The sequence below is a fragment of the Ictalurus punctatus genome, chromosome 1 (assembly GCF_001660625.3).
Source record: "Ictalurus punctatus breed USDA103 chromosome 1, Coco_2.0, whole genome shotgun sequence".
In the NCBI taxonomy this organism is placed as follows: Eukaryota; Metazoa; Chordata; class Actinopteri; order Siluriformes; family Ictaluridae; genus Ictalurus; species Ictalurus punctatus.
The window spans coordinates 29,685,971-29,706,214 of NC_030416.2; the positions used below are offsets into that span (position 1 = coordinate 29,685,971).

The window sequence follows — 20,244 nt, forward strand, 5'->3', positions numbered from 1 at the left end:
AGGAAATACTTGCTCAATAATAACCCTGGTCTTATATCTATGAAGCCACTTAGCATCTTTCTTTGGCCTAATATCTGTCAGGAAATCGCTGCATTGGTTCCTGGTGGCACTCCACATTTTAATTCTGTTTTGGATCATTGTGGTCCTGGTCAAATGGGTATTTGGATAGCAGTAGAAATGTGTAACCTGGCATTCATGATGAATAATTTTATTATTTTGGGTCACACAGACGTGTTCATGCTCAAAAATACAATTTTGAACAAAATACACATAACAGGAACTGTACCCCTGCTCATTTATGCAGTTATCCAATCCTGTGGCCGCAGCACAATGTATAAAGTGATGAAAATACAGGCGAAGAGCTTCAGTTAAGCTTCACAAAATCAGACAATCCTTGTTAATGAGAGATCAGAGGAGAACGGCCAGGCTGGTTTGTGCTGACAGGATATCTATGGTAGCTCAAATAACCAGTCTTTACAAACCTAGTAAGCAGAAAAGCATCTCAGAATATCCAACACACCAAACCTTGAGGCGGCTCAGCTACAACAGCAGAAGATCATATCAGGTTCTACTCTTGACAGCCAAAATCTAGGGCTACAGTGGGCATTTAACAATTGGGTCTTTTTCCATTCTTCAGCTGTCCAGGTTATGGAATAGACTGAGGGATTTAAAATGGTAGTAAGTTGCCTGTATACTTAAACCACCATCGATGCATAATAGTTTTACAGACAGGATGCGATGAAGATTTTCACATGGCTTTAAGAAAGCTGACATTCTTTGAGCACACACCAGTAACTGTAACAGTAACTGTAAACTGTCTTGCATGCTTTTAATCATGAAACTTTTCAGTCATCCAGATCATTTTGAAATGTGCAGTGATAGGACAAGGTGAATTGACTTATGCTATAATCTTGAAAAAGTTATTATTATTCATCTGTAGACTAAATGAAGTTTAGTTGCATGTTTATCCAACTGGTTGTGAAAATGCTTTAAAATAAATAAATAAATAAAGTAAATGAAGTTTCCAAATATCAGTACTGCATTAAATGTTAACTAAATCGAATTAATATTTGGTGTGACTCCCTTTGCCATTAAAACTGCATTTATTCTTTAGGGTGCACAGTTAGTATCTTGGGCGCTTTTCACTTTCAGCCAACTTTAGCTCCTTTTACTTGTCCAAGATAACCTCAATGATACTTTTTTTCTGGAATTAAAAATCATATGTTACTTACTGACATATATATATATATATATATATATATATATATATATATATATATATATATATATATATATATATATATATATATTCCTGTAATCTGAATATTTGCTCTTATTGCTCACAGTTGCAGGTGACATGAAACTAAACATCTAAGACAAAATGTATCTTAAACATGTAGGTTGTCTTTTACACTTGTGCATTCATAAATATGCATACAGAGCCATTAAACTCAGTTGTTTTCCATAAAAGTCTGTATTATCTAATTATGATAGGCCTGGTCACTGTTATTATTGACAAATGTGTAACTTGGCAGCAGGACTCTCAAACAGACAATTTGGCTTCCATTAATTAACCAGAAGAAAATTTTGCCACAAGAAAGAAATTTAAGCCATGATTCTAAAGAATGTCTTTAAAAGACATTCTTTAAGCCATGATAAACCGGCCAGTTTATTGAAAATGTACAGTATACTTTAATATACACAGCATGAGTGAAAAATGTATTTGATTTTAGTATTTTAATCCCTAATACGTACATGATCCAATTCAGTTATTCATCTTAAAGCATATTATTCAGCATCTAATATAAATGACTCATTAGCTAAAATGATAGTAATAGGAAAGCTGTGAGTGTGAGGAATGTAAGTTTAAAGGGTTAAATTAACGGATAAATGCTTTATTCATTATTGACAAATGTTGAGTCCTTAATCATTATGGGCTGTATTCAAAGTTAGCAGATTAAGTTCAAAAGTTACATCAGTGTTTACATGCAGAACGTTGTTTGTCAGAGTTGGTTTACGCACGTGTTTAAAATTGGGGTGATCCATTCAGATTATTACATTTGTTGTTGTCTCTGAGGTGGTCAGATTTTTCTTGCATAGAGTTTGAGAGATTGTTTAATAGTGTCTAGACCACTGCATTTCAACACAAACACTTTCCTTTTTCTTTCTCCATCTTTCGGCTACTCTCATTCAGGGTCACCACAGCAGATCACCAATCAACATATTTAGTTCTGGTACAACTTTTATGCCGGATGCCCTATCTGATGGATGCATTTTCCAGGCTTGGGACTGGCACTGAGAGTGCACCCCTCCTATGGCTGACCAATCACAAAAACAAACACTTGCCTTTATTATTGAGTAAGGGGATAGAAGGTGCAGACTGAAAAGGTTGATAGGTTATCTTTTCTGTTAACTGCAGTATAAACAGTAGTAACTACTTTCATTGACAGAGCAAAAATAAACGAAATATTTGGCCATATTGTGTCCGAACTGTCCGTCACTCAATATTCCTTTCCTATAGTTTATAGATCTGTTGAATAAAAGCAATATTACCCTTGCAATCAAGCTGTTGTGGTGAATATTAGTACTGATATTCAGTATAAGAGCACTCTTGTTCATGTGATACTGCTTAAGAAAGGTTGGGAGTTGCAGCATGTGACTGAACAGGCTGTGCAAAATATTTATTTTATTTACAGTTTTAATAAATTTTTTTTTTTTTTCACATTCTGTTTAAAACATTGACTGATTGTGCGTACCATGTAATGTGGCTCTCAGATACAAAATCAAGGTCATGTGTGAAGGATATTGTGTCACTCTGTTTAATTTGCTAGTTTGAGGTGTTGAATAAATAAAATATTGCTTAAATATTTGTTAAATCAATTCTCTCCTGTAAAAGTTTCAAACTTTTTGCTTTAAGGAATTTGTTCCTCGAGATAAGAGGTGTCTCTGATTAAGATGCTGTCTCTTCTGATCACTTTAATGCAGAATAAACTATTTTTGTGGCCTTTAAAAGGACAATATTATTATTCAATGAATAGTGGCATATTCGCTATTGCTCTTATATGGCATTCCATAAGAAATTCATGTATTCACAGCCCAAAACATTGACATATTGTGGTTATATCAAACTATCAGTCTGTGGTGCTGGACTCCTCTGACATGCTGCCATCATGTAAGAAAAATGATTTTATGTCCATGAGACACACCTCTGTTTTAAGCTAACTTCACTCCATTACACAAATCTCACACTATCCATGCAGCATAAAAAGCCTTAGTTATGCCTATGTGAAGTCTAAATACTGACGTGCACGATTTTGGTATCAACACCTCAGCGTGTGCATGTAACTCAACTCTGAACTCTGTAAATTCACACTCTGTCAGGAGGGAGTATGAAGTATTTCAGTTTAATGCTGAAGAACTGGCGTAGTGCACAATCAAGACATCCTGCCAGTGAAGTGGGTGCTGTATAAACTTGAGGGAATTTTGGTGAATGCAACATTAATCCTGGTACAATATTTATCTAGCTACACTAAGCTCCGTGTGCACTGCGGCTACACTTCCTCACCTCAGTGTTTCACTGCCATTAACAATGAATGTGCATTCCAGTGTTCTACTGCTTGTGTGTTTGTGTAGGTGTGTAAATGAATGGTGTGTGTGTGTGTGTGTGTGTGTGTGTGTGTGTGTGTGTGTGTGTGTGTGTGTGTGTGTGTGTATGTGTGTGTGTGTGGGACTGGAAAGGAGGCCACATCTGGAACATATTAGCTGATGTTGTGTTTTCGGTGGCTGCGACAGTGTTTAAATTACCATCCTTCTCTTTTTGTCTTTCTCTTCCTCCCTCCCACTCTTCCTCTCTTCCTCTCTGTATGTTGCCTCCTCTCTCTCTTCAGCTCTTTCTCAGGCTAAGTTTCTTCATGCTGTCAGAATAATGTCAGATGCCAAACTGAAGTGCTGAATCAGAATAACTACTGATCACAAACAGACACACATAGCCATAAACACACCATCATACACTATTTAAACTTTTACTCACTATTCCGTATTATGGGCTCTTTCTTTTTCTCCTGTCTGTGTCTGTCTATCACTCTTTTTCACTCACTTTTTTTTTTTTTTTTACATTGAAGTGCTTTGTCTGCATGTGTAGTCTAAGGATATTAATGAGGTGTGGCACAAAGAAAATTAAAACCAAATTCCACTGTATGGCCTGTTTACTCAGAAATGTCCTGTTCTTCTGTAAAATGTGTTTTATCAATTATTTTGATTGTTTGGTCACTTAATTTTAGCACCATGGACAGCACACGTGATTCAGATTTAATTAGGCATTTTCAATTAGGCAACATTTTAGGAAATTCAGAAAGCATTGTTTTGTGGTGTTGCCATGCACCTATGACGTGAAGTAGCCTCCGCAAAGGAATATCATGTAAACACATTTAGTGGCTGTATTTACAATGATTTTTTTTTTACATCTTTACATTGACATTGATGTGAACGATGTGTTAATGAACCAGTAGTACATACAGTGCTGTGAAAAAGTATTTGTCCCATCCTGATTGCTTCTGTTTTTGTGTATCTCTCATACTAAATTGTTTCAGAAATTAATACAAAATCTAAGATAAAACAAAAGCAACCTGAGTAAACATAAAATACAGTTTTTAAATGATAATGTTATTTATTGAAGCAAAAAAGTTATCCAATAGCAACTGGGCCCGTGTGAAAATGTATTTGCCCCTGTAGTTACAAATTCCCCAAATCTAAGAAACTGCATTCATAATGGGGTTCAGCTGGACTAGACACAACCAGGCCTGATTACCAAACCCTGTTCAATCAAATCAATATTTAAATAGAACTTTTTCAACAGTGAGAGTCATTATGTCCAAATGGAAAAACTTGGCACAGTAGTTAACCTTCCCAGAAGTGGCAAACCTTCCAAAATTCCTCCAAAAGCACAGCAATGACTCATCCAGCAAGTCACAAAAGGGCCAAGGACAACATCAAAGGACCTACAGGCCTCTCTTGTATCAGTACACGTCACTGTTCATGACTCAGCTATCAGAAAGACACTGGGCAAAAATTAAATCCATGGAAGAGGAAAAACACACCTTGATGAACTGTTTCATCAAGGTGTTTGGAACTGTCTGGAAGACAAGGGTCCCATTACATCTGGCATAAATCAAACACAGAATTCCACAAAAAGAACATCATACCTACGGTCAAGCATGGTGGAGGAAGTGTGATGGTGTGGGGATGCTTTACTGCTTCAGGGCCTGGGCAACTTGCAATAATTGAGGGGAAACATGAATTCTGCTCTACCAAAAATCCTAAAGGAGAATGTCCGGTCTTCAGTCCGTAAGTTGAAACTCAAGCGCAGCTGCATTATGCAGCAAGACAATGATCCAAATCATAGCAGTAAGTCCTAGTCCTAGAAATAAGTGATTGATGCTAAAGGTGGCACAAACAGATTTTATGTTTAAGGGAGCAATTACTTTTCCACATGGGTGATAGGTGTTGGATAACCTGTTTTGCTTCAATATAATAATAATAATAATAATAATAATAATAATTATTATTATTATTATTATTATTATTATTATTATTATTATTATAACTGTATTGTCTGTTTACTCAGGTTGCCTTTGTTTCATGTTGTTTTTCGTTTGAAGATCTAAAACTACTTAGTATGAGATATACACAAAAACAGAAAAAATCTGGATGGGGCAAATACTTTTTCACAGCACTGTAGTATACTATCAGTGCATTTTCTGATGGATTCTAAAAATTCTTTATAAACACAAGCTTTGAAATTATTTGAACAATTACTTGGTCATTTATAATCTGTCACCGATGCCATTCTCGTTCTTTAGCAGTATTTTCTTCTTTTATGGAATTTCTTTTGTTGAAGTTATCAAAGTGCTTATCAAATGGTCACGACTTATGACTGTGGTGCTGTATGATAGGGAAATCAGGTGACAGGTTATTTAAAGTATCTTGGAGAACCTTCAAAGGCGATAATCTGTTTGGTTTATTAGATTAGATTGCACAAAATACATTTCACCTACAATTTACAAAATTGTCTGACAAGCCAGGAACGCATATGAGTGTGCTTTGTGATGGATTCAAAAATTTCATTGTGAACGCAGCCTTTGGACAATTACTTGGTCATTTTATTGTCCGTCAATGATGGCCCATTCTCAGTCTTTAGAAACATTTTCCATTCCTTAAGTGAATGTTTTGATGAAATGCAATACTTATTAAATAGTCTCACACTTTGCATGATTTAATTTGTTCGAATGATAAACAGACTTAGCTTGGGCTTCATGTGAAATAGAGTGAAATCCAACCACACCGTCCTTACTCATTCAACTCCATAGGAATGTCTTATCAGATAAGGTTCAGTATGTGAGAGGAAACTCCTCAGTCTTTCACTCTGATGAACGGTATAGCTGATATCTGTCCACAATCTAGACATGGGCTCCACAAACACTGCCAAATTCACCAAATGCAACTCATTTAAGCAATTAGGAATGAAGCCTAAGCTCAGCCGTCTGAGTTTAAATAGATAATTTGAGGGATTTTTCTTCCCTTCGCTCAGCTATGTGAAAAAGGTTTGTTTGTGTAACTTTGTCCATCGAGATAACTCCTTGATGGTGCTGCACAGAGATTTCATTCACCAAAGTGGTCTGAAAAATACATCGGGGTCAGACCTGCTGGGGAATTTTGCCTGGCATCTACTTTTCATTGGTTCATTTGAGCTTCATTCCAGTTTGGTCATATTCAATCTGTGTTTGAACGGAAGAAGGCTGTTACTCCACCACAGTTACCAGAATGAAAATGGTAAACTATTACGCACACTGCCTGAGAATGACATTTGGAGGAAATACTCCTAACAATTTTCAAATTGAGATCATATGTGAGTCAATGTCTCATACTCCATCTTAATCCTTCCCTAATGAAGTTTGAAGAACTGTTTGCTTTTTGTGTGTCTAGGAAACTTCAAAGGCCCCTTTTTGCTCTATGAAACACTGCTTTTTCAAAATATGGAGTGTGTGTGTGTGTGTGTGTGTGTGTGTGTGTGTGTGTGTGTGTGTGTGTGTGTGTGTGTGTGTGTGTTTTCATGTTTGTGTCTGTGTGTGTGACTGTCTGTCTGTCTGTCTGTCTGTGTGTGTGTCTGTCTGCGTGTGTCTGTCTGTCTGTCTGTGTGTGTGTCTGTGTGTGTGTGTCTCTCTGTCTGTCTGTCTGTCTGTGTGTCTGTATGTCTGTCTGTCTGTGTGTGTGTGTGTGTCTGTATGTTTGTCTGTGTGTGTGTGTGTGTGTGTGTGTGTGTGTGTGTGTGTCTGTCTGCCTGTCTTGTCTGTCTGTCTATCTGTCTGTGTTTGTGTCTGTCTGTCTGTCTGTCTGTGTGTGTCTGTGTCTGTCTGTGTGTGTGTGTGTGTGTGTGTGTGTGTGTGTGTGTGTGTTCGTTGAATTTTATGCAACATAATTTACATCTCTGGCCCAAGCAGAAGATTAGTGTCTGTTCTATGCATTGTTTTTGTAAAAGGACTCTAACAATCTGAATTGAGATATGAGTCGTGTTGAGTTATAGTTTCTCGTGATTAAATTTATAAGTGCTTTGTACAACTGAAGTGGAGTCACTTTGGTATGCTGAAGCCACTCTAGGAGATTAGATTAACCTTAGATTAGATTGATCAGGTACTGGGAACTTTTCCTCCTTCTAGTTTGGACTATGTGCAGTGTTAATACATACTGACATTTTGTATGTCCCATTTAAGTCAGATTTTTTTCACTGCTTATTTTTTTTTCAAATCAGTTTAAATGATTTTTTATTTTTATATCAGTTTTAACAATAGACATTGACTATGTTTACATGCACATCAAAACTGCTTAAGGTCTACATCCGGGTTGCCCATGTCAGTTTTTTGCCCATGTCAGTAAACCTCAACTTACAGCTGTGTTGCAAAGCACTGACACTGGAGACTCCTTCCAAAAAAATACTAAATAAACATTTCCTCCCAGAAATCGTCCCTGTGTAAGCTGCTACTATAGAAATGATCAAGGATAATATTAGAGAATTCAACAGCGCTGTGGTTTTGAATGTATTTAGCCCTGATGTGTGTATTTATAGTTCTTTTTCATGGTTTACTGGATTTTAAGTGCTGTATGTCCTTAGGGGTGTAACCTTAGACTGCAGAGTCTAGGAATAATTTAATCATATTATTGATATTAATTTCTTGCTTAGGTATCTGCTGAATATGTTGTTTTGTCTACATATAACTTCAAGTGCACCCGAATATTTCGCATCATAATTCAATCAGACCTCTTCTTAACTGTTCTCTCTCTAATCTGTTTAGGAGCAGGATGATGATGAAGAAGAGGAGGAAGAGGAGGAGGAGGAAGAGGAGGGGGAGGAGGAAGAGGAGGAGAAGGAGAAAGGCGAAAAGCTCGAGCTGGAGCCTGAGCTGCACCTTGAGGAAGAGTTTGAGTTGGGTGATGAAGACTATGACCCACCTGATGAGGAGTTAGAAGCAGGGCAGGAAGAGCTGGAGGGGTTAGAGCGTGAGGAAGGGGAGGAGGAGAGCACCAAGATGAAGATCCTGCGGCAGATAACAGAAGTGGCATCAAGACTAAAAGAAATCATTGGAAATCTGATTGCGACTGCAGGGAAAGTAGTTGTAACCATATTACTGGGCCTTACAGGTACATATACCTAGAGACAGCTTGCTGTATATCACTAAAGGAATTGTAAACAAATCGGATGTAATTTCCCACTTAAACGAAATGTAATTAATCAAAGAAATCTGAGTTTATTTTTCTGAAATCTGCTTCTTTAGCTTTATACACTTTTAATAAGAAGTAAAACGTTATCTTTTTCAAAATCTTTTCCATAAATATTGGCACATATACTCACCGACCAAATTACTGGAAATCCCTGTACATCTGTTAATTCATGTGGCAGTAGTTCAGCACATAAATGTATGTAGGCATGGGTCAAGAGCATCAGTTAACATTAAGATCAAACCTCAGATTGGTGGTGGGGGGAGGAGACAGGGGGGACTGACCTTAGTGACTTTGCCCATGGCATGGTTGTTAGTTTGAGTATTTCAGAAACTGCTGATTTCCTGGGATTTTCTAAGATATATATATATGTTTAAACATCCTGTAGTAAGCAGTAATTCTGTGAGTGGACATACCTTGTTAATAAGAGAGGTCAAATGAGAATGGACAGACTTGTTCAAACTGACCGGATGGGTACGGTAACTCAAATAATCCCTCTTTATAGCAGTTGTGAACAGATAAGCATCTCTGATCACACAGTGTTACCCAGTTTTAGAAGGTACCCAATAATTTGGTCAGCTAGTGTACACTTGCCTGAAATCATATCCAGTTCAGTTCCTGATGTAGTTAAGGTCACAGAATGACATATTGTAATGTACCAACATCTTGATTTAGATTTTTTCTCAATTCTATGCAATTGATATAGTATGATGCATTAAAGCGGCAAACAACTGGCTCCAGGTTATTCCTCGGAGGAAGACAGTATAGGGTGTCTGATGAAACGTCTGATCCTGCACTGTTTCTCCATACATTCAGTTCTCATTCAACAGCATCAAAACATGGGAGAAATATACACTGTACTGCAATATTATACACATTTTAAACAAAAGCAACACTATTAAATGTATATATTATACACTATAGTTTTTAGACGTTCGTTACTAGCATCTTTTATTTTAAAAAGTTTAAAAAGCTGGACAGTCCGCAACACTTGACGAAGGATATTGGGGCAGCCATCTTGAAGAGTGTGGATGACTATTTATCTTTAGCTCAATTTGAAATATATATGTAAATACATAGTATTTATGCTGTTTTCTTTTCTGACAGATTGATTTTATATGATTGCCGATTCATTTCATTTCAAATTCAGATCATGTAGTTTAGTGTTATTTAAAGAACACACACAAAGGTTTCGACATATATTTTATGGAAGAGATTTTGGGTGAGATAGACTTCCATTACATTATCCCCATTAGCTTCATTAGCGTCATAGCTCTAGTGCAAATCTAAAGAAACACACGTGAGACACGAACAATGTCTTGACTGATCTACATTTGGGAAAAGTAGATAAGTATTTCTTTGAATATTTTTAATATATATTTATTACAGTCAAATCTTTATTGTGCTCTGTGTCATCCTGCAGGCATCATGTTGCCCTCCCTCACCTCTGCCATGTACTTCTTTACCTTTCTGGGCCTGTGCACGTGGTGGTCTTTCTGCCGCTCGTTTGACACGCTGCTCTTTAGCTGCCTTTGCGTGCTGATGGTGATCTTCAGCGCAGGACATCTCATCATCCTCTACCTCTACCAGTTCCAGTTCTTCCAGGAAGCCGTTCCTCCTGGAGATCGCTATGCCAGGTCAGACCATCAGCATCACGTGCGTCCACTGAGGTTTTTCTTTCCTGTGTTTGTTGTACTGTAGCATTCAGAGCAGGCGACTAGGGTATGGTTTTGCCATATAGGTCTGTAGGTTGTTGCTTTATGTCACTGCTTTCTGAGGTAAACTAGTAACTCCATATTTGGCAAAGTCTTTTCAGATGCTTTAGGTTTTGAATTACCAAATGTCGCCTTTGATTTCATTATAAAAAGCAGAATGTTATATAGGTGGTGTAAAACAAGGTCTGTAAAACGTCTCAAGGTTGATGGTCTGATTTTGGTCATGCTTGTTTTTGCAGTTAAAAGGCTTTTAAGCTGCACGCTGACTGTTCCAGCATGAGGCACTGTCATGTGACCTGTCGTCACACTGTGACCAATGAGATTACAGCTTTATACAAAACTGGATCTGATTTGAAAAAATATTAAGAATTGATTCTGAAAGACAGTGATGGGATTAATCATATGGCTGCCTGCCTCAGTCACATGATGTCAGTGTGTGTGTGTGTGTGTGTGTGTGTGTGTGTGTGTGTGTGTGTGTGTGTTATGCAGCAGATTGCTGTCTTTCACTGAAAAAATGTCCACTGAATTCACTTCATTCAAACGTGTCCAATGCATTAACGCAGTTTCTTTTCATACTGTCCATCCAACATGATCTGATCATGTCTTTTTAAAGTCCTGGAAGTCGAACTCTGCGCACACACTTGAGCTTAGAATCGAATGTGCATTCTTGGCGCTGTGAGGCGGCGTCATTACATACGACACTTAAATGAAGTCAAATTATTTCTTCCTGTCAGCACTAACATCCTCACGAGATTTTATCACGTAATTAGATCACGCTAATACTGTCAATTGATCACACTCATATAATCATACTCATATCATCCTAACTAGTAGATTAGATGCTTGCTTAAATTTTGTCTAATCTAATTTTGTCTAATCTGATCTATTATATACTGGTAAATTAGATACTTGCTTAAATTTAGTCTAATCTAATGTCATCTACTCTGATCTACTATTTACTGGTAGATTAGATACTTGCTTATATTTAGTCTAATCTAATTTTGTCTACTCTGATCTACTATTTACTAGATACTTGTTTAAATTGAATACACGTAATGGAATCACATTTTAACAAGAATATTTTTTATGGAAATGATTAGCGATATTGATTAGCGATAGAACTCAGTTTTACTTTTAGATCAATGTTTGTGTTTCTGAGGCTCTCAAGATCACAGCTTTCACTTGTAGCCAAAAACAGTGGTGAATGGTACTATATTTATATTGTCACTGATATCGTTATCGCAATAAATACCAGAAAATATCATGCTATAGTTTTAAGTTCATATCACCCATCCCTAGAAATGATACATTATATTTGCTCTTAAATCTATTCAACTGCATATTTCTTTTTTTTTTTTCTTCAGTCCGTTCAGAGTTGTAGGGTTTTGGCCTCATTCCTCACTGAAGCATTGTGCACCCATCTGCTGTCAGTAAATGCTCTGCTGCTTGATTAAAGGCAGAATAAAGCATCTAAATCAGCCAGGTTACAATGTGTTAGACAGCTGCACGGGGCAGACTAGCATGTGAAATTCTTTGGCCTGGCTGAAACTCCCGAGACGTGAATGGAGAGAGAAGTGGGTGTAGTACTGTAACTGTACTGAGAATGTCTAGTGGAAAAACACTGAGTACCAAGTATACGAGGAGAATGTTAAAGGAATATTCCAGTTTTTTTTTCCCCCAACCTAATCTCATTCTAATGCATATGTGAGATTACCATAAATCATTTACCATTTTGATGCATTTTAAGGTTATTACTTGTCACATTGTCTTAAATTATCCCCCAAAAATTGCTGTGTCATCAGTTTTGTCCATGTGAGATGATAAGAGTCATGGGTCATGTACAGCGATGTAGCATATAGTGGTTAGTGCATTTGCCTCTTACCTCCAGGGTCGGGGGTTCGATTCCCACCGTGGCCCTGTGTATGCGGAGTTTGCATGTTCTCCCTGTGCTGTGGTGGTTTCCTCTGGGTACTCCGGTTTCCTCCACCAGTCCAAAGACATGCATGGTAGGCTGATTGGCATGTCCAAAAGTGTCCGTAGTGTATGAATGGGTGTGTGAGTGTGTACGTGATTGTGTTCTGCAATGGATCGGCTTCCCGTCCAGGGTGTCCCCTGCCTTGTGTCTCATGCCCCCTGGGATAGGCTCCAGGTTCCCCGTGACCCAGTAAGGTTAAGTGGTACAGAAGATGAATGGATGGATGGATTTCTTTATGGAAATATGAGAGAGAGTCAAATGCAATTTTTTGCATTGTTTATTGCAAAATGTGTCACAAAAGTGTATCAGGTTTAAGACCACAGTAGAAAGGGCTACTGAGAATAATGGACAAATAGTACATTTTTTACTTTTGCAAATGTATTGTATTGTTTTGTATTGTATTAGGTTTTCATTTGACTCACCTATATCATTCCTGGAAGGTTAGTTTGTAGTTTTAAAATATATATATAGTACCCAAAAGCAACATTTGATGAATGTTGCTTGTCCTAAAACCGTAAGAGAACATTGTGTTTAAAAGCTCCCAGAATGTTTTAGGAGCAGCGCTTGACTTCGTTAATTGAAATAGAATGCTCCCAGAACATTATTAAATAGTTCCCCCTAATAAATAAATAACATAATGTAAGCTGAAACGCATGCCAGTATTAGGGAAATGTTCCGTGTTTACTGGGCACATTAAAATGTTAAAATATATCATTTTGATATTTATTTAAAGTGCTAATAGTGTGTTATATCAGTCATATACTGTATTCTCCCATAAGTATAGCAGGCCAAAGAGAGACTCAGTGAAGATCTGAGAGAAACAGGGCTCTTATATCGTGTTGAGGTTATGTGTTGTTTGCTGTTAATAAACTCGTTTGTGTAAATGTGTACGTGTTATACACTGTGCTCGGAAAGGCTGTAAGATCAGATTGTTTTAACTTACTTGATACGTACACTACCGGTCAAAAGTTTGTGAACACTCGACTGAAATGTTTCTCATGATGTTAAAAAGCTTTTGATCTGAAGTTGTATGATTAAATGTTTGAAATCGTGCAAAAATATAATCGTGCCGACATGTTCATTTCTTTCATTGGAAAACTAACATTTCATTTACAAATAAATATTTTGTTTAAACGGACGATTCGGAGCAAAATATTTAGAAAAGCAGCCAGTAAGTGTCCAGCGTAGGTGGGAACTCCTTTAATACTGTTTAAAAAGCATCTCAGGGAAATTCCTCAAGAAATCTGTCAAGAAAATGCCAAGAATACATTTCTGAAAATTCTCGGCAAAAAGGGCGTCTACTTTGAAGATGCTAAAATGCTAAATTATTTTGATTTATTTTGATTTTTTTTTTTTATCACAGCATAATTCCCATAGTTCCATTTGTGTTATTCCAGAGTTTTGATGACTTTATTATTATTCTAAAATGTGGGGAAAATAATAAAAATAAAGAATGAGTGTGTCTGAACTTTTGACCGGTAGTGTATCTGACCTTTATATTGAAGTCGTAACAGAAACTAAAATCCAACCAGATCTCTTTTTTATTGTTATTATTCTATGAAAAACAAATCTGGTTTATAGCCTGCTGTTTAAAAGTCTTGCCTTACTTATTCACAGTTCTTCCCATAGTATATGAAAATATAACTCTGTATTATTCCATAGAAAATGCTAAAAAGTTCGCTCAGAAACTCACACTAGGAGAAAGGGAAGTGGGAGCGACAGCCTGCGAAGATCCAGGTGGTTCTCATTACGGCAGGATGCCTCTTGGCCTGTGCTGAAATTACACAGCTGGTTTCAGGGAATTCTGCACAAATCTCTGCAGAGTGGAGAGAGAAAGACAGAAAGTGGGAGAGCAAGAACAAAAAAAAGACAAAATGCTGTAGGACTTAAGTAGATGCAATTTTATTAAATTAGGTCTTAATGAAAGTTAAGCTACTTGGTGGTTGAGTAGCATGGAGCAGGCAGTGTGTAGGGTGAATACGATATAAAATTTCTCGAAGCACACAGCCTAGTTTTCCCAGGTCTCATTAGTGGTGGACTAATTGTGTAACCGTTGTGTCATAAATGCTTTGCAAATGTCCCCCAAACCTGTAACTGACAAACTCTATACATCATCTCTCCAAAAGCATCCACCCCAAATCTGCTTTTTGTTCGAAGTCTTTTTTTTTCCCCCTTCATGTTAATTTGGGAGCTGTTAACCAAGATTACAAAGTGAAGAATTACGCCATGACCTAACAGCGCAAATAAACACAGGCATTTTGACCTCCGGGAAAGTGCAACTTTCAATGTGTTAAACATTATCACTTCATTCTCCCAATCTAGCACAGAAGGCAGTGCCTGAAACTTCATACACATTCAAATGCACCATAAAAGGCAGATATTTTACATGTGTGTGAGCTACAGAATGAGGTTTGAAACACATTCAGAGAATGTGTGTGGTGTGTGGTGAAACAGGCTGAACAAATAAAATAATGTAGATACAGAGGAAAACATTTATCATTTAGACATACAAAAAGAAGAGGGGGACTGACGGTGTGCAAAGACAGCAAAAGATTTGATAGAACTCAAGAATAATCACTAGAACCCCATCAGGTAAATGGGTTTTAAACCATATAGTCGTTTCTCTTTTAGTTAAACTGGATATCTTTCCAAATTAATCTGCACTTCACTCTAATACACTCTAATAAAATATAATGCTAACCTGTACATTTAATTATCACTATCATGGTACCCTCAAGGGTATACCTATTGTACCTTTAATATACAGTGTCTCCTGGAAATGTGGAGTGTACCTTTAAATATGATTAGACTGTAATTACCTTTTAGAATGAAGCTATAAAGGTGCACTTTATGCACATTTCTAGGTAAAACATGTATACTGGGCTCAACAAGCGAGCCAAGGGAGCAAAATTGGTCTTGCACTCTGGGTCATAAGGATGGCATACTCTCTCCCCTGTCAATCACAGTGAAACTAGTCAACAACAGGCATCTCTGAGCTGATGCATGCAAAAGAGGTCGAATAGACCTTTCATCCTAATGTGTTACGCTGTTCGAAAAGATGTGTTTGGCTGGTTTCGTGTGTTTCTGGTTTCTGTTTCATGTGCATGAGTTCGCCTTCACCCTCCTGGTTGGTAGTTATTGTAGGACAGGAGACAGCTGGCTGCTAGGTGGGAATTGGCCAGGACTACATTAGGGGAGAAAATGGAGGGAAAAAAAGATGCATACTATAAGTACAAAAGGTTTATCCTTGAGGGTGGCACCCCAAAAAGGAAAAGTGCAGTTTAGTACACCTTTTTTTCTATGAGCATTGCTACAGCATTGACTTTAGGAGAAATTTAAACAGAACTGCTATCTGAAATAGACAAAGCTGAAATAACATAAAGCTTTACAATCCGCTCCAGCTTTGCAGATTTCTTTTAACATTCACATTTACATTTCGAGCATTTAACAAATTCCCTTATCCAGAGTGACTTAAAAAAGTACTTTATAGTCTCAATCAAAAACACATACTCATGCGAATACAAATAGGTCAAATCAATGTGTTGTTGTTTTTTTTTCTTCCCTATCCTAAGTGTGCATCCGTTTTAGTTTAACTCGAATTGCAGTAATGAACCACTGAGTGCAGAAAAATAGCAATTTGGAAAACCACCATGTTAGAAGCCACTGGAGGCCTTTGTAGTGGAGTACTCAAAAAAATACGTCCGTAACATTAATCCCACTTGGAATGGTCTATGTGGAAGTCTTCTTTATATCTGACATGGAAACGGGTTTAAACAACAAGTTGGAGCGACGTCCTTAAAATCCCACAATACCACAGTGGTTCAATTTTGTACCTTTTCCTTTCCTCTTGAGTATGTGTTCAAAATAAAATGAGAGATTTTCATTATTTCTATGCATCTACAAATAATTATTTCATGATGGCTTGGACGATGTCCATTTGCTTTGGAAGGTACAAAAAGTCTTTGCTTCATTTGGATCCTATAGCATACGGCATGACCTCGAATCCAAAAGCTACACGCAGGCATATGAGCAGCACATGTTCTCTGTGCACTCGACTCATCCTACAGTTTAAGCTTCATTCTTCATTGTGGGTTTTTTTTTTTTCATTCATAACCACAGCCAAAAGTGACATGATGAAAAAAAAAAATTCTGGTCGTTTAAAATGCTTGGTAAAAAATGAATCTGAACGACAGTTGGAGAGCTCGGCCGTATTGTTCTTTTTGGCTGGCTCTTTTGTTTTAGCCGTTTTGCCTCGTCTTTTTCATTTTCATCCCTCTAAACAGGAGGCTGTTGTTTTTTATTTGCTCCTCAGGCACTCCAGCTCTATGCAAGACCAAAAAAGAAACAACAGTAGAGAGTATTGTGGCTCTGTATATTGAAGAAAAGCAGAAAGATCTGGTGTGGCTTAGCAGCCGAGAGACTGAACACACTGTGCTGTAGAGGTCAGAGGGTCCTCCGTGAAGTCACAGTAATGATTATTTGTGAGAAAGTGATAACTAAGCGTTGAGTACACAATGGGTTTTGTTTATACTGTTCCCACAAATGCATGATTGTAACATTTTATCGAAAACACCCTAACTCGGTGAACTTTCGCTTCTCTATCTCAGTCTCTTTGGTATTTCTCCGGTGGTGCTGAGTGACTGCTCCCACACCTGGATGTTTAAGGTGAACCCTGAGCTCGATTGGCACCACTTCATCAATCCCATCATGCTCCTGGTGCTGTACTACACACTGGCCACGCTCGTCCGCCTGTGGCTGCAGGAACCCATGGACACGGTTAGTCTCCAGACAAACTGTCTGATACTAAGGGTTCAATTTAGTCATTCAGTTTGGAAATGGCAAACTGGATAAAAATGAACTGATGCAGTGGTAATACAGTGATTAATGGTCCTGTAAAGAATTTTATCCATCATAATCATCTGACTCAAACATCATTTACTGTTTCTGATCATTTGTTTTCATTTCTTGACTTTTATTCTTGTGTAATTGAGATTCCCTAACTCATTTGCAGTTAAGGATTTAATCCTATTTAGCTATTGTGGTCCATATTGCTCATCCAGCAGGTAAAAGAGAAAGAGGGGGTTGCTAAAGTAACAGAGGAGAATGAAGAGCAGCCTCCTGTAAGCACTCAGCTCCATCAGACAGCGGAGAAAAAGAGAGAGATGTGGAGGATGGCACGCTTTCTCCCCGACAAAAGAAAGGTAGAATGGATATTTCCTATTTCCTATGACAGAACCACCATAAATAATAGCATGCACGCATCTCTTATGACAATTAGCCATGTTTCATAGCACAAAAGAAAACCACGGTTTGCAAATCATGATTATGATTATGGTTAGACTGGCAGTGTGTATATATAGAACAATCACCGGCCATGTTCAATTGGGGAACAAATAATGGTTCCTCACTGTAACAATATCATCTGTACTCCACTCAGGAACACAGGAGACCCAAGGAAAGTTCGCATGGTTTATTTAGTCAGTGACGTAAAACTTTTCAAAACAAATAACTTGCAGCTTTCCAGCTGTCTTGTCACTTTCTGCTTTGCTCTTCTCATGGCTACATACACGTATGTTCAGCTCATTGCTCAAGAAGAGAAAGAAAAAAGCGATCACGTCAATGTAGAAAGAAAACATGGCTTAGGTGTGCTTTGTTAGTCATTACATGTGTAGTTCAACCCCCAGACACCACCCTCCTGCTGCAATAAACCACACCCACAGCTGCTCATATATAAACCCGATACATAATGCAAGTAAGTAAGTAAAACAGTGACTGTATTTATAAAGCCCATGTAAAACGACAAGAGATAACCAAAATGGTGTATATGCTGAAGTTAACATTATGTGTTAAAACATAGCTATATAACAGCTATGCTTATATATTTTGCACTCACTGAGCATTTTATTAGGAATACCTGTACACCTACACATTCATGCAGATTCATGCGGATTATCTAATCCACCAATCATTTGGCAGCAGTGCAATGCATAAAATCATGCAGTGGCATTGGTGGATTGTTCGTGCCAGACAGACTGGTTTGAGTATTTCTGTAAAAACTCCTGGGATTTTCATGAAGAACAGTCTCTAGAGTTTATTCTGAATGGTGCAATAAAGAAAAAACATCCAGTGAGCAGCAGTTCTGCAGACAGAAATCCCTTGTTGATGAGAGAGGTCAATGGAGAATGACGGGTTCGAGCTGACAGAAGGTAACAGTAACTCAGATAACCACTCTACAATTGTGGTGAGCAGAAAAGCATCTCAGAATCCGTAACACGTACAGGCAGATGGACTCCAACAGCAGAAGACCACATCGGGTTCCACTTCTTTCAGACAAGAACAGAAAGAGGCTGCAGTGGGCACAAACTCGCCAGAACTGGACAGGTGAAGACTGGAAGAATGTAGCCTGGTCTGATGAATCTCGATTTCACATGAGGCACACAGATGGTATATGGTCAGAATTTGGCACCAACAGCATGAATAAATGGACACACCCTGCCTCGTATCAACAGTCCAGGCTGGTGGAGGTGGTGTAATGGTGTGAGGAATGTTTTCTTGGCACATTTTGGGCTGATTAATACCAATCAATCATCACTTGAATGCCACAGCTTATTTCAGTATTGTTGCTGGCTATGTGCATTCCTTCATGGCCACGATTTCACAACGCCACAAAGCATTGAGGCTGTTTGGAGAGCAAAGGGAGGCCCTGCCCAAAATTTAGTATAGTGTTCCTAATAAAGCATTCGGTGAGTGTTTATATATATGTGCCAACCATCACAGATTAAAATGCTCATTTGTAAAAGCGTGTTGATTTAAAAACTATAACAGAGGAAACATGTGATGTCTAGTGGAGGCTGCAACTTCTGCACAGCCCCTGCAATGGCACGGTCACCCTTAACCTTCAGCTGAGATTGTGGAACAGCTATTAGTAACTGATCTGAAAACCTCAGAGACCTGGGATTAGAGTAGTGACAGTAAGTTAAAGATGTTGGTGGGTTTTAAAAGCTCTCCCGTAAAGGAGAGGGAGCCAGTGCAAAGATGTCAAAACCAGGGTGATATGGTTTCCGTCCTTGATGAGTAATCGCACAGCTGCCTTTCACAGTAACTTTCTGCCATGCTAATGCCAAAAAACAGTGAATTGCAATAATCTAAAAAAGTTGAGATAACAGCATGTATAACTTGTATAACTAAAATCGCTAATTGATAAAGGCTACTTTTTTTTGTAACACAGAGTTAATTTGCCAATCAAATCTGAAGTCACAAATGTATAAAACACTACAATTCTTCACCCCTGGTCTCACACATTGTGCCAATACTCCTAAATTATTTACTGAATATTTGTAGATTTTGATGGAGTTCTGATTTGTTCTCATTTAACTGCAGAAATTTTTTTGTCATCCAGGTCTCACCTCAGTATCCTTAATGCAAGTGTTATGTAATATAAATTATGCCATAATATTATTATAATGATGATAATAATAATAATAATAATAATAATAATAATAATAGTGTTCAAAAAGTAACAATAATACAGTGAACCACATTTAATTATAGCTCACAGAATTATAAAGATGCTGTGCAAATTCTCTGAAAAATATTTACTATATATTTAAACCTGTGTTAATATGTACCGTATGTGTAGTGAGGATTGGCAATAGAGCACTATGTGATATTATATTTATATAAGCATCATGGTGAGAGTGCCCTGCGATTGACTGGGGTTCCATTCCCAGTGTATTCCCGCCTCATACCCAGTGTTCCAGAGGATAACGTCCAGATCGTCCGGGC

The 20,244-nt window shown here is 37.8% G+C and overlaps 1 protein-coding gene across 7 annotated transcripts in view; it reads left to right on the forward strand.

Annotated features, from left to right (window-relative positions):
- LOC108271803 (piezo-type mechanosensitive ion channel component 2) overlaps positions 1-20,244 on the forward strand; it is a 136,935-nt gene that overhangs the window by 70,789 nt on the left and 45,902 nt on the right. For 4 of the 7 annotated variants that reach the window (XM_053683724.1, XM_017479611.3, XM_017479592.3 and 1 more), the window contains 4 exons: positions 8,346-8,691; positions 10,193-10,406; positions 17,067-17,235; positions 17,520-17,660. In XM_053683724.1, the coding sequence (XP_053539699.1) occupies positions 8,346-8,691; positions 10,193-10,406; positions 17,067-17,235; positions 17,520-17,660 (870 nt within the window). Of the gene's footprint in view, positions 1-8,345; positions 8,692-10,192; positions 10,407-10,480; positions 16,941-17,066; positions 17,236-17,519; positions 17,661-20,244 lie in introns of those variants that run through there. The other 3 variants (XM_017479601.3, XM_047158205.2, XM_047158213.2) reach the window with 3 other exon arrangements.